The sequence below is a fragment of the Podarcis gaigeae genome (genome assembly GCF_964106915.1).
Source record: "Podarcis gaigeae genome assembly, chromosome: 3".
Lineage (NCBI taxonomy): Eukaryota > Metazoa > Chordata > Lepidosauria > Squamata > Lacertidae > Podarcis > Podarcis gaigeae.
The window spans coordinates 50,827,774-50,841,725 of record NC_139680.1 but is presented as its reverse complement, the minus strand read 5'-3'; the positions used below and the strand labels follow the sequence as shown (position 1 = coordinate 50,841,725).

The following is a 13,952-nucleotide window of genomic DNA, read 5'->3' as shown; positions in this document are numbered from 1 at the left end:
AATAGATCACTTGGCTGCATACATTTGGGCTTAATGCTCATATTAGCAAGGTAATCTTCCCCGTGGTTTGGTGTTCCTTAACAACTGCAGTGGCAGTTATGAAGTAAATGGCCCTTGCTAGAATATTATAATGCTACTATTTGACTGAGTGCTTTACTCCAAGCCATGAACGATTTCCACTAACACATGGGGTGTTTTAGATATTTTACAGCCTATATGGGAGCTGGAAAAACAGACCCTTGATGGCTGCTTGAACACTACCATTCTGCTCACTGAGAGAAGGCAGATTTTGTCCAGGGTTACACTGTCATGCCTGATAGCAATTACAGTGTCCAACCCTTAAGGTTTAACTCTGAAGCTGTCCTACTGAATTTAAAGTTGAGCCTGACCCAAATACCTTTCAGGCTGTCAACATGTTATTTTGACCCAGTTTCATTTTCATCATAAAAATTCAATAGCACCATGTAGCCAGTTGTTTAAAAAATCTGTGTTTTTTCAGAGAAAGAATTCAAGTTACCTGAAAAAGCATTACTATAGTATCTTGAAAGAGTTTGCATAATATCTTTAGAATGCTGGGTCCAAGGTGCTATTTTTCTGTAGGTTTTTACTCGATGAACAAGTTGAGATCCACCATACTGAAGTGACAATGTATCTCCATGATCTTCATACAATTCTTCAAATAATCTAAAGCAGAGAGAACAACATGGTTAAGAATTCCAACAAGATGAATTTTTACAACAGTATGCCAGTGATTATTTCTATTTTATTTTTACTATCTTTCGCCTAGAAAAATGTTTAAGTGTAAACATCCATACCTATCTAAAATGATGTGACAAAACAGAAATTAGAAAAGTATCAATAACAAAAAACATATATGCTCAATTTCTATTAACAGTTGTAGGAAAAAAAACTTACTATTTTAATAATAATGATAATTTCTAAAATGTCTTACCTAATGGCATCTGTGTCAAACAGCAGATTGGGTTTGTCAATCAAGCCTAAGGAATAAAGCTGATAGGCCAAAGCACATTTCCCAACCATAAATTGGGCTGTGTTCGTGCGATCCAGACAGTCAACACAATTTGTTCGAAGAACTCCAGTCTGAAAAAATAAGTGCAGGGACATATAATTAGTTTCAAGTCCATTAGTAAATATCAAATTATTCTTTAGGGCATAACAGTAATTTTTGCCACCAAATCATCTATACTAATAGAACTTAATTAAGGTTGCACATGTGGTTCACTGGTGCAGATTCTCACATTTGCAAACCCATGGAAGTCTTTTAGGTACACTGAACTCACTCAAAGTGTACGGAACTGTTTGTGCACATAGTTCAGGTTTTTAAATTATTCTCTTGTTAATTTATAATACATAGAAACCAATGTAAATGCCCAATAAACAGAAGGAGCTTTCATTTAAGGAAGCAGAGTTGCACATCTCCCCACCAGTGCAACTCTCTTTCTCTTTACAAGCATCTGAGTGGGATGCAACTGAACAGGTTTTTCATGGAATCATAGAATTGTAGAGCTGGAAAGGACCATGAGGATCATCATCCAACGCCCTGCAATGCTAGAATCTTGCCCAACATGGGGCTTGAACCCACGACTCTTAGATGAAGAGTCTCATGCTCTACCGACTGAGCTATCTCGGGTTCCTCAGTTCCACAATTCATGGCAGGTTTCTCATGTTTGGTTTTATGCAAGCATCTTGAACAAATGTATTTTTTTAACCATATCCACAGTATGAGATAAGTGAAACCTTTTTGGGAGTCATATTGCTTTGATAATAAGATTAATACAGATTTCTCATTCTTACATAATACTACTTTAAATTTGAAGTATTGGATATCATTTCAAAAAAACTGCTTTCAACCCTGATACTAAAAGTATTTGGGGAAAAACCTTATGTTTATAGAAGAAGAAGAAGAGTTTGGATTTGATATCCCGCCTTTCACTCCCTTTAAGGAGTCTCAAAGTGGCTAACATTCTCCTTCCCCTTTCTCCCCCACAACAAACACTCTGTGAGGTGAGTGGGGCTGAGAGACTTCAAAGAAGTGTGACGGGCCCAAAGTCACCCAGCAGCTGCATGTGGAGGAGCGGAGACGCGAACCCGGTTCCCCAGATTACGAGACTACCGCTCTTAACCACTACACCACACTGGCACCCTATAGAGACATCGTGTGTGCTTGCACATCTATAGCACATTGAAAAGTTGTGCAGCAATTCTGCTTCATACAGAAAAATGTGTGCGTTTTAGCTATGAATATGTAGAAGCGTAAACATTAACAGAAAACATTCTTGGAACTGAAATTATGGATATTATGTTGTACAGTGGTACCTCAGGTTAAGAACTTAATTTGTTCCGGAGGTCCGTTCTTAACCTGAAACTGTTCTTAACCTGAGACACCACTTTAGCTAATGGGGCCTCCCACTGCTGCTGCGCCGCTGCTGCACGATTTCTGTTCGTGTCCTGAAGCAAATTTCTTAATCCAAGGTACTATTTCTGGGTTAGCAGAGTCTGTAACCTGAAGCGTCTGTAACCCGACGTACCACTGTTACAGGTTACAGACGCTTCAGGTTACAGACGCTTCAGGTTACATACTCCATTAAAATACCTGTAAACGGCCAGTGGGAACTACAATTCCTCCCAGCTCATTCCACCTGTAAGACAGAACATTGTGTGTTACAAAGCATTTATTCTATAAGAATTACCGTATTTTTCACTCTATAACACGCACCTGACCATAACACGCACATCGTTTTTAGAGGAGGAAAACAAGGGAAAAAACATTCTGAATGAATCAGTGGATGTATCATTTTTGTGCTTCATGCTGTGGCCACAGACATGTGATCTGATGGTGAATTTGGGGTGACCCAATGCAAAGATCCTGAGGATCCATGTGGATCCATGCTTTGTAACCACATTTTAAGTGGGGAGGGAAGGAAAAGTATAGAAGGGACAAGGAGCACGAGAGGGGTGTGCGGAGAAGCAGCTGGCTAAGAATGCAGGAGAGGGGTTTAAAGGGGGGGGGAGGAAGGCAAAAGTCCACCCACCCACTCAAGCCAGCCCTCTCTCTCTCTCTCATCTGCATGTTTTCCGCTGCCTGCCGAGTCCCCAGACACAGCAGCAGCAGCAGCACCGGAGCAGGGACGCTCTGCTTTCCTCTCTACTTGCCTGGAGGGGAGGGGATTTCACTGCTCTTTGTTCCGTCTGAGCAAACAGCAACAGAAACAGAACAGGGTGGGCAGTAAGACCCTGAGGCAGAATGCAGGAAAGCAGCAGCCTCCTCTCCTCCGTGACGGCGCAATATGATTTTTGCCTGATTTTTGCCATGCACTTGGGACAAATGGCTCCAGGGACCACACATTCGCTCTATAACACGCACAGACATTTCCCCTTACTTTTTAGGAGAAAAAATCTGCGTGTTATAGAGGGGAAAATACGGTATCATCAATCTGCCCTCAGTCAGTAAAGACATAACCCTGGGAGATAATCCTATAGACATTTACAACTCTGGAGCTTAATGCTTGGGGAGATAATTCTAGGAATCTGAAGCTCTGCTCTAGCAAGGAAACCTGAAGCGGCTACAGTAAACATCAACCAGAAATTACCCTGCATTTTGGAAAGGGGGTGAAATGTAATGCATAGTTCTACAAACACTGAAAAAGGTCGAAGTGCAGACTTGGAAAATTCAATTTAGAAACAAATAGTGTATGCTTAGCCTTCAGTCAAGCTCAGTATAGGTTAGTTTTGGTTTAAAGTGCAGTTTATAAACTTAAGTGTACAAGTAGGCCTCAGTTCTTTCACAGAAATGCTTAAACAGAAAATGTTATCCTACAACCAGGGCACTTGGTATTATGGCACAGAGGAAAGGGAAAATGCTACTAATCCTGTTTGAACCTTGTATGGGAGGCCAAGGCTGATACTGTATTACAGTACTAAAAGGCCCAATTTGGGTAGGAAGTTTCGTTCTTTTGAAGAAAGCAGTTCACTCAAGAGAATTGTTACTAACACTTCACCTGAGGGAAGTACTTTCCACATAGTTAATTTCCATTAGCATATAAATTACTCTGAATGCTTTGTAATGGAATAGACATTCAGGTCTCAAGACAAATGGTTCCCCAAGAACAGGTTTCATTACATCCCAACACAAATGAATTGCCTGTAAATATTAAAAAATACCCTTTAATATTAATGGCTTATACACCATTGAATAATACATAAAAATATATTAACAAGTTGAATCAAGCAATTGTATGTGGTAGATCAATAACTGTGTAAGCAGTCTCAAATTAATTTGTAAATTGTAATGAAAAATCAAGCATTACAAGTACAGTCTTTTTTGTTACACACATTTAAGATTTGTATTTTGCGTCTTATGCTACAGTATCTGCTACATGAAGAATAAATCATCTTAGTGACAACTACTCAGAGCCAATTGAAACAAATTAGAAATGAGCAACAGCAAAACTGTGTAAATGTGTATAGCAACATTAATTTTGATAAAATATACAGAAACCAGTTTTGTATTGGGAAGATGTAGCCTATCAAATCACCCAGGAAATAAACCATGTGAGGCAGAACTTGCTACATGATAAAATACCGTTTGCATTCCCTATATAATTCCTAGCAGGGATAAAGAGCCTGTGGCCCTCCAGATGTTGCTTGGCAACAACTCCTATCAACCCCGACCACTGACTATGCTGGGTGGGGCTGATGGACACTGGAGTTCAAAAACACTTGGAGGGCCACAAGTTCCCTAGCCATGGTTTACAGTAACTGATCATTAGATTCTATTGATGGTATTGCAATTTGTGAACCAATGGTTTTAATCTTGTGAACCGCCCTGAGATCTTCAGATGAAGAGTAGTATATAAATTGTAACAATAGCAACAAATTGTTTCTGTGTAAATACTTCTTTACTGAAAAAGGAGGAGGAAATTATCTTTCAACAGTCAATTGCTGTTTTTCTCTAAAGCAGCTTGAGGAGAGCTCCTTTTCAGGAGCTGGGCTGCAAGATTTAATTCAGATTTCTCTTCTCCTTCCATGTGATGTTTTATTAATAAATGAATAATTAAGGAAGTCCTTTGTCTAGGTAGAAATCACAAACGATCACATGTAACAAAGGTAGGTAGTTTCAAATAGCACACTGACCGTGCCATAGATTTAAAAACAATTGACCAGGGAAATAATAAAAATTATCCCCCTGGAATAATCAGAACTCTTCAACCATGAATCAAAGCTAGTTAGTCACACTTAAGTGCCATTTAATGGAACAAATAAGTTCCAAATAATTTTTCTCATTGTTTTCCATGGGACTTAAGCATGATGAGCTTTCTTTGGACTGGAACTTTAGTATCCTGGTGGACTTCACAAAATTGGCATTAGTGAAACCTAGGTGACTTCAGAGACAATCCACAGCATATAAGAGCACTGTGTTTTAACAAATATTGCTATAAGACTTCAACTAACAGCACTCAGTGCTCAACTGGCTTTTGAGTTTAGAGCGGGCAAGATAGCTGCCAAGATTTAAAAATCACCCAGAGAAACCCAGTGTACATGATAAACTACTGCATGTATTCCCTAATTAGTTCATACTAATTATTCATTAGGAACTTGGGGCAAGGTTCAAAAGCACAGGATACAGCAGCTATGACAAGCACCATCATCATCATTTAATTTGTATACCGCCTTTCTATCTTACAATACTCAAGGCGGTTTACTAGCTGAAGAAACAAAGAATGTACACCTTATAACAATCTAATGCAATACAAAAATGTGACAATAAAACATAGCTTTAAAATAAGCAATCTACATCAAATAAAGTAACATCCAACAAGCAGGTCAGGATCTGGTCTGTGCATGGCTTGAAAACTATTTGGAAACCATGTGCATGCTGCTTTGAGTTCCATGGAAGAAAGGTGGGTTATAGTTGTAATGAATAAACACAATAATGAGATTTGAACTTTTGGCTTACTATACTAAAAAAGGACCATGAAATTGGTGTTCTTGAATCAGCCAGAAAAGCTTAGCTGACTTCTGCTTACAAATAAACTTCAATTAATGTTTCTTAGAACTGTTTATCATCTCCCAGGAAAGCAAGAAAGTATAAAATTAAAGGTATAGATTTGCTGACAACACAAATAATAAAACACTATTGTATGACAAACAAAGAGATTGATTACCCCTTGTTGTAATGAAATATCTGGAGTATACTTTTCTATTTGATCTACAGCGGTAATAAATGAATATGGATTTCAAACTACCTTTTAGAAATCTTTTAAAATAATTATACACAAGAGAGCATACATACTTCTCATCTGGGCGCAAGACACTGCAGTAGGAAGCAGGACGATTTACAAAGAAGCCAGTTCTCTTCACTACATTCTCTGCAATAACGCTCAGCCTGTCAAGGACGTTACACAGTTTGCTAGATGGAAATGAAAGCAAAAACACTGAAGACATGTTTGTATTTACCCTCGTGGAAGAACAACTAACAACAACAAAAAATCACTTCAATAAACTCCAGCCTCTTCTGCACTCTGCATGCATTGTATCCCTAAGCAATGTTAACCAAAGTTTAAAAAGAAGATAGCAACACACTATCAATAAAAGCATAACCTGTTAACTACTTCCATTTCTCTGTGGCAAAATCATTTTCATAGAAAAGGGATGGGGAACTGGTAACTCTCATCAGCCACAGACACCATGGCAGGAGTTGGTACAACAACATCTGGAGGGCCAGAGATTTCCCATTCCTGTTACAGCATCTCCAGAAGAAGGGATCACAAACAATCAAACAACTCTGTTAGTTTTACACATGTAAAACTACTCACAATCCATTTGGGACTATCTGATACAGTTGGAATTTTGAGGAAGTGCTGTGGGCAACAGCTACAAAATGGCTGCCACGGGGAGCAGGGTATAACACAATATAGCTACCACGGGACAAAACACTAAAGGGGGGATAAGCTGAAATACTTGCACAGATTGAACATTTGTAATAGCACAATGTTGAATTCCACTCATGAAGTGTTTTAAAGTCTAAGCAAAAAGCCTCTGAAATGCAGAGCTGGCTGGCTTGATTTCCAAACAGTACCATTTAACACAAATGACTCACACTTCATTTACATTCCCATGATACACTAAATGAACAATATAAAAATGGAACTTCATCTCCAGGTCCACAAAAGACACACTCTGAAGAGAGTGATGACAAAGTTCCCTCTGTCCCAACTAACATCTGGAGTCATGTGCTGTTCTAGTAATAAAACAAATACCTCTTTGTATATTTGGCCATGTCCCATGGAATATATACAATTGCATGTTCAGGAGGTAGAAACTGATTGAGGTAGGTCACAGCAGCAACGAGCTCTTCACTCAATATCCTTTCATGTTTCCGTTTTTCACGTTCCTTCAAAAGGGAAAAATTAACTGATCATGGTAGTACATACACAAAGTTTGTAATGTTAACTCTGAACAAAAAAGAGAACACAAATATTGCAAATGATACAGCAGGGTAGGATTTATTTCTGCCCCCACAAAGTGTAGGCAGCCTTTTCTGGGGATCATCACAGATGTAAGATAATGAAGAGAATCACTGTCTCAAGCCTCCTTAAATTGACAGAAAAATCTGTTCATTTCACTCAATTAAAAAGGCAAGGTCCTGGGATCTTGTGAGCACATGTAACAATGCAAAAAAAGAAGAGTCACTATTGTTTAGCATATGTTATTATTTTTTAGAGTATGCATCTGCCCTTCATCATGAGATCCCAAGACATACTTAAAATACAGTATTAAAAACAGTTGGAACAGATTGCAATCAAAATAAATGGGTGGTCCTAAAATATATGTATCAAGTGTCAAAGGTCAAAGTGAATAGGTGTGTATTTAGGATACAATGGAAAGTATGTAATGCAGGTGCCAGGTGTACCTCTGTATTGAGGGCCTAGGTTGAATGGGCTAGGAAGAAATGATCTCCTTCATACTGATACGGAAGGGGGGGGCATGTCTTCTTTACCTTCTTCTTCGCTACAATATATCCATTTATTTCCAATTGTCAATGTCAAAAGGGACTAAAATCTATAAAATTCATAGAAAATCAACGTGCCAGTTTGCTCAATTTCTCTAGGACTCCATCACACCTCCCCTGTCCAGCATAATCCCTCAAGCAAGGTGTTAAGACCCTAATCCTGTCAAATTGCTCTGATCAGCCTTTCCTCCAGGCAATGTCAGGTGGCAGACTATGCATATTTGAGACCATTGTTTTCTCATCCCCAGGAAGTGTTTATCTGTGCATATCTCCAGCTCTGCATATTCCCCCCTCCCTCCTCCATATGTTAATCTGTGTAACCCAACCTCCCCTTAATATATTCATGATGTAATCTGTGTAACCAAACCTCTCTTTAATGTATTCATGACGTGTTTTGCACTGTATTCTGGGACATGGAGGGAGTTTCAAAAACTCATGTCACCCCTTTCTCACTGTTCAATCTCGCCTCGAACCTGTTGCGCAATAAACTTGGATCTTCTGCAGTTTGCTCCTGTCTATGGCTGAGCTCATTTTTCCTCCGCAGGGACCCACGGACTTAGTCCGATGAGCTGGGTGGCAGAGCAGCCTCGCACCCAGATTTTAGCCGTAACAATACTCATTAAGTATTAAGCTACTCTTTTTCTTCAGTGACTTCAAGTGATAATGTTGCCATGAGAAATAGAAGTCCAAGTAGTATAAGAAATGTCAGCCACACTTTGGGAAAATCCTGAGTTCTGACAAATGTATGGGCCTATTAGACATGCAAAGTTATTACAACTTCTCATGTGCTCCTCACCCACTCACAGGGTGGAAACATTATTCTGTGGCAAGAAGCGTGTATGAAAATAGCAATCTCACCTATTTAAACCTCATTATCCTGGGCTTTCCATCTGAAACAAGTGTAATGAGCTGGACTTTAATTCCATATCCTAACCCCAAACCCAAATGACATTTGCAAATATATGGATTTTGAGCAGTTTATGGAAAACAAACTGTAAAATAGCACACAAATAATGTCACATCCTGGGCAGTCCTATGCATGTCGACTTAGAAGCCCCTTGTAAGCCTGTATACCAGCCAAGTCTCCTGTATATAACCACAAACTTAAGGATTATCCTTTCCTCAGCTTAGATCTTCTACCTTGGCTGTGAATCTTGGAAGACCTGCTCTCTGGCTTGAAGGCCTTGTTCCACCAGGCCTGGGAGGACAGGGTGCCTGACTGACTCCAGCTATGAAAGCCGAGCTGCTGAACAGGCTCTTGGGTAGGGGTATTGTTTAATCAAGCCTTGGCTTAGCTCAGCACAGCATAGGAATACAAAGGACCTTGGAAGACAAAGTGACTGTGAGCTTTTCTCCAGAAGCCTGCCCAATTAATTATTTAGGTCCTGGTAAGCCATAGTTTGGCTTACAGTGCCACGTGAACCAGGCCAATGGAAGTAAGTGTCAGTATCCATAATGACTAATATGTAGGTTTATATTGTCTTTTAGTTCCCTCCTGAAATGATCTAGTATCATAAAAATACAATGTGTCTATGATGGCAATGCTTTCAATGTTTATAATGGCAATGCTTTTGAGAAAAAACAAGCTGAAGAAAGACTAGAACTGGCATGGAGACTCGCTCCTTTCCACATTCAGAGAGACCAGCCTGACTCTGTAGAAAGCAAGGGAAAATAATAAATAATTTTGTGAGGTGGAATTCCAAAAGTTAAAGCATAGTCATAATATTTTTTCAGACAGATTTTTTTTCAAGTCCTATTAAGTATAGTCCTCTAGATAATTGGGGCCTGACTGTCCCTTCCAAACTAAAAGGCTAATGAAGTGTTTTGTAGAGGTGCCAGAAGCAGAACAGCAGTCCTCAGACCTTTTAACCTGGTGCTGAGGGTGGCACATCCTATTAGACAACCATAACGTTTTGGGAAGTGAGCTGTCTTCTCTTACCTTCTATGTCCCTCAGTGGGTGAGTAAATGGCCTCTGTAACCACCCAACGATGAAACTACTAGCGCAAACTGATGCCTGAGCAACATAAATTTATTTTAAGGCCAAGAGCTGTATTGCAAATTCCCATTAAATAATTGCTGGTGACACACAGAAGGGACTTCTTACCTATTGCAATAGGTAAGACGTCCCTAAGTGGTGCAGAGAGTTGTTTGGCCAGAGAACAGGAGACTGAAATAAGTATCTCCAGGAACTGCTCTACATTCAAATTAAATTATAAAATGTCTGTGGGGCAGGAAAAAGTGTATTGTTTTGAGACTGGGGATATTTATAAATTGTTTGAGATTCTTCTTGGCAGGTCTGTGCCCAGTAGCACTAGTGCAACAGCCTCCACTGCAAGCCCAGCTGCTTTCCATTCTCACAGTCATTGTATTCAACCCATGGTTAAAACATTTCTCCATACAAATTTTAGAGGAAGAATGTTTTATGAAACAATTCAATAAATTAAACTTATCCATACTTGGACTTATAAAAGAAAGAAAGGAAAGAAAAAAATTATATTTGAATATACAACTATTGTTTAGTAATTCAAACTTGCAGTGCTTCTGATATAAAAATATACTGAAGTACTAACTTAGTGTGATTTTCAAGAGGCTGGTCTTTATCATAAATCCTCTTCACCAGTCCAAGACTAGATAATATCTATAATTAGTAACACTTTTGAATAGGTTTTTTAATTTCTTTTTTGTCCTTACTTCACCATTGTTGCACATTTCATGAAATGCCAGTTTCAATTGTATAAATCCAGTGACTAAAACGTAAACACATCCCCCCCAATTCAAAATGGCCTTTAAGAAGCCAAGCACGAGGCCGTTGTAAACAACATTAGACATAACAGGGACCAAAATCATTGTGGCTCTTGTATTTTTAGATTGAGTTTAGAACTATACTGTGTATCCAGGCTCACATGACTCTGCCATGTGAATCATTCACAGGGCTTCTGTAGTGTGGCTGAAAATGTGTCTCCCTGTGGGTGCTTGATGCTAGGATGTTAACATTAATGCTCTCTTACCACTTGTGTGTAGGGGGAAGGGGAAATAGTATCCTGTTCATGTGAGGAAGCATTGAATTAACTGCTAATCAACCAGAGAGGCTTTCTAATTCAAGTATTTGGAAGTTCTCTTCAGATCAATGAGGGTTTTTTAAAAAATGCATTTGTTTGTTTAATGCGATGTGGAAAGGAAAAATAATTAGGGATATACTTTTCAGCATTTTCATGTAATCATGACTTCCACTGTAGACATTTTAACAAGTATCGTATTCAAAAATGTACAGCAAGCTTTTAATTATGCACCTAAAACATATGTTACAAAATGTTGTCAGTGTAAACCTTTCTTCTTTTTTTGTACCTTTAAAAAAACATTCCTAGTATTATTTGCAGAATGTTTTCAAAGGTGATATATTTGTGTCATCATCCCAAGTTGTTTGCAAATGGTGTCCTTTTTCTGACAGAAGGCTGTTTGATCTAGCAGCATCTTCTGTCAGTGGCACAGGGATCAAGGTGATTTTTTGGGGAAAAAATGTCCCTCTCATCCTGACAACAAATGCATGCATAGGGCAGTCAACTTTCTGCCCCTAATAAGCCCACGCAAGACACTAAGGCACACAAAGCCTATATAGTCAACTCAGTTTGCACTTAATGGGCAAAGGCTGGTCTATGTTTACCTTTTGGGATACTCTTCTTCTCCATTTATTATTGTTATTGTTTTGACCATCATGGTCATATTAGCCCAAGGGAGTAAATAACAATAATATACACTGATACAATAGTGAAGGGCAGCATCTGGCTTAATCAAGCCATGGCATTATTCAGCAGGCCTTTCGCTCAAAGCTTTTCAATAGGGCTGCACCATTCAGTCCGTTATAAATAGCACACATTATTTATCACATCTTTTCTATGACTAGTAGGTCATAATACAAGAACTGCAGAGGCAAAAACTAATGTATGAAAGTTCAGGTACTGGAATAATTATAATAATTTAAATGATGTGCCATTTAAAATATGCCTAACAAAATATGAGTCAAGTCACCCTTTTCCAAGGATAGACTTGAAACATAGAAAATTTTACTGCTCTTGTTCTTTGTATACAACAGACAAAGATTTGCCACAATTCTGGATGTACTAGGTAGGGCTAGATGTCTGGATGCCTTTTTTAAAAAATATATAGCAAATGCTTCACATATTTAACATACTAAGGCAGAATGACCAGAACCAGAAGGAAAGTATAAATGAGACAAGGGAATTGTCTAAACAGAAAAGTGGATTTTTCTTCCTTAGGTGTCATTTGCTTTCAAGAATATAAAGTACCAAAGAAAGTGTCTGCTTTCCAAAAGACTTAATGCTGAGTTAGCATACCCACAAGCAAGCACCAGGACTTATAAAGAGAATTTGTATTAATATTTTGATGATAGCTTGAAAACTTCTTCCATCTGTTGCTTCCCTATTTTCTAGCTGTTTTCATCATTATAATGTATCTTTTGGTCACATCTGCTGCTTTCCCCCATCTCTTTCAGTTTCTAAAGAGCTATGATAAGAAACACCTGGCTTGGGTCCACGTTCTCCTCTACAAGCTGGGCACAGCAATTTAAAGAGAACACATATGAATCATCAGCTCTTGTCCCTACAGCCTTTTGCTTCCACCCTAATGCTCTGAGCATGCCATGTGCGTGTAATCTGCCCGTGACTGCACTGCCTAGAAAATATGTCTATCTAGGCAGCCAATCAATGATGCACTAAGTAACGATGCACAGATGCTATGCACTCAGTGATTCTACTGACCATCCCATGAGGGATTTTGGAGTGTGGCAGAAACATTGCTGCCAGTGGCTGACACTGATCAGAGAGTCGCCTTACATCTTTTCCAGTTTTATCCTCTCAAGATGAAAAGTTCCTGCTGATAACCAGCTTAGTCACTCTTTATGATGCAGGGAAGGAAAACTAGAATAACTGGTTTGGAATTTTTCAACTGCTTCTTGAAATGCTACAGAGTTTCAAACTTCTGTAAAGGTATCCTGAAATATTTTTACCCAGAATGTTACAGAAGTTCCTACGATTTAGCTCCTTCTAGAGCACCACAGTCTTGGCAACTAGAGAAACATTTTAATAGTTGCCCTTTTTCCTACATCAGTCTTTACAACTTACTATGTTTGAACTTAAGCACTAAAAACTTGGTTGTTAAAAATTGCTTACCTCTATACACATTAAATTTCCTTTTGGCTGTGCCCTGTTCTGTTTAGAAGCCTCATGTAGAACCTCACATATATCTGTTTAACTTAGATTTACAATATATTGAAATAATGGTACTATTATTTTTCTCCCAGGAGGATCCACAAATAGAAGCTGACAGAGATGGAGAAAGAGGGATGTTGAAAGACTCTTATGGGACTTGCATATACTGTTAGGCAAATGCATTTTGGAGTGTTGAATTGGCTGTTGACAGCTGTTCTGAAAGAGCCCTGGAACAATGCAAGTGAAAACAAATGAACTATTTTGGTAGCCTGGTTTATTTTATTCCCAAGACACAGCTCCTTCAGTCCAATTTATGTTCTACACAGATCAAAAGGATATTTTGTAAATTAGGACATCTGAAAGCAGTCCTTTTAGGGAAGTTTTTAATGTTTGATGTTTTGTCGTGTTTTTAATATTCTGTTGGGAGCCGCCCAGAGTGGCTGGGGAAACCCAGGCAGACGGATGGGGTAGAAATAATAAATGATGATGATGATGATGATGATGATGAAAAAGAAAATGCAAAATGTATTATATGCTTTAGATTACTGTTGGGAAGAGCAAAAAAATTAGAATATTTTTATTCCCTAATGAAGTAGTTTTAGACAGATTTTGGCTAAAACAGCTGTCAGAGTTGAGCTGGTTTGAGAATGAGCCCTCACTTTCCAAAATGACTTTTGCATTATTTTTACTTTAT

General features: G+C 38.7%; 1 protein-coding gene across 1 annotated transcript in view; it reads right to left on the bottom strand.

The window, feature by feature from the left end:
- FIG4 (FIG4 phosphoinositide 5-phosphatase) overlaps nucleotides 1–13,952 on the bottom strand; it is a 62,200-nt gene that overhangs the window by 26,309 nt on the left and 21,939 nt on the right. Inside the window, exons 11-15 of the mRNA XM_083731119.1 lie at nucleotides 7,281–7,414; nucleotides 6,314–6,430; nucleotides 2,615–2,660; nucleotides 953–1,101; nucleotides 518–684 (exon numbers count right to left, since the gene is read on the bottom strand). Coding sequence (XP_083587245.1) covers nucleotides 518–684; nucleotides 953–1,101; nucleotides 2,615–2,660; nucleotides 6,314–6,430; nucleotides 7,281–7,414 — 613 coding nt within the window. The remainder of the gene's footprint in view (nucleotides 1–517; nucleotides 685–952; nucleotides 1,102–2,614; nucleotides 2,661–6,313; nucleotides 6,431–7,280; nucleotides 7,415–13,952) is intronic.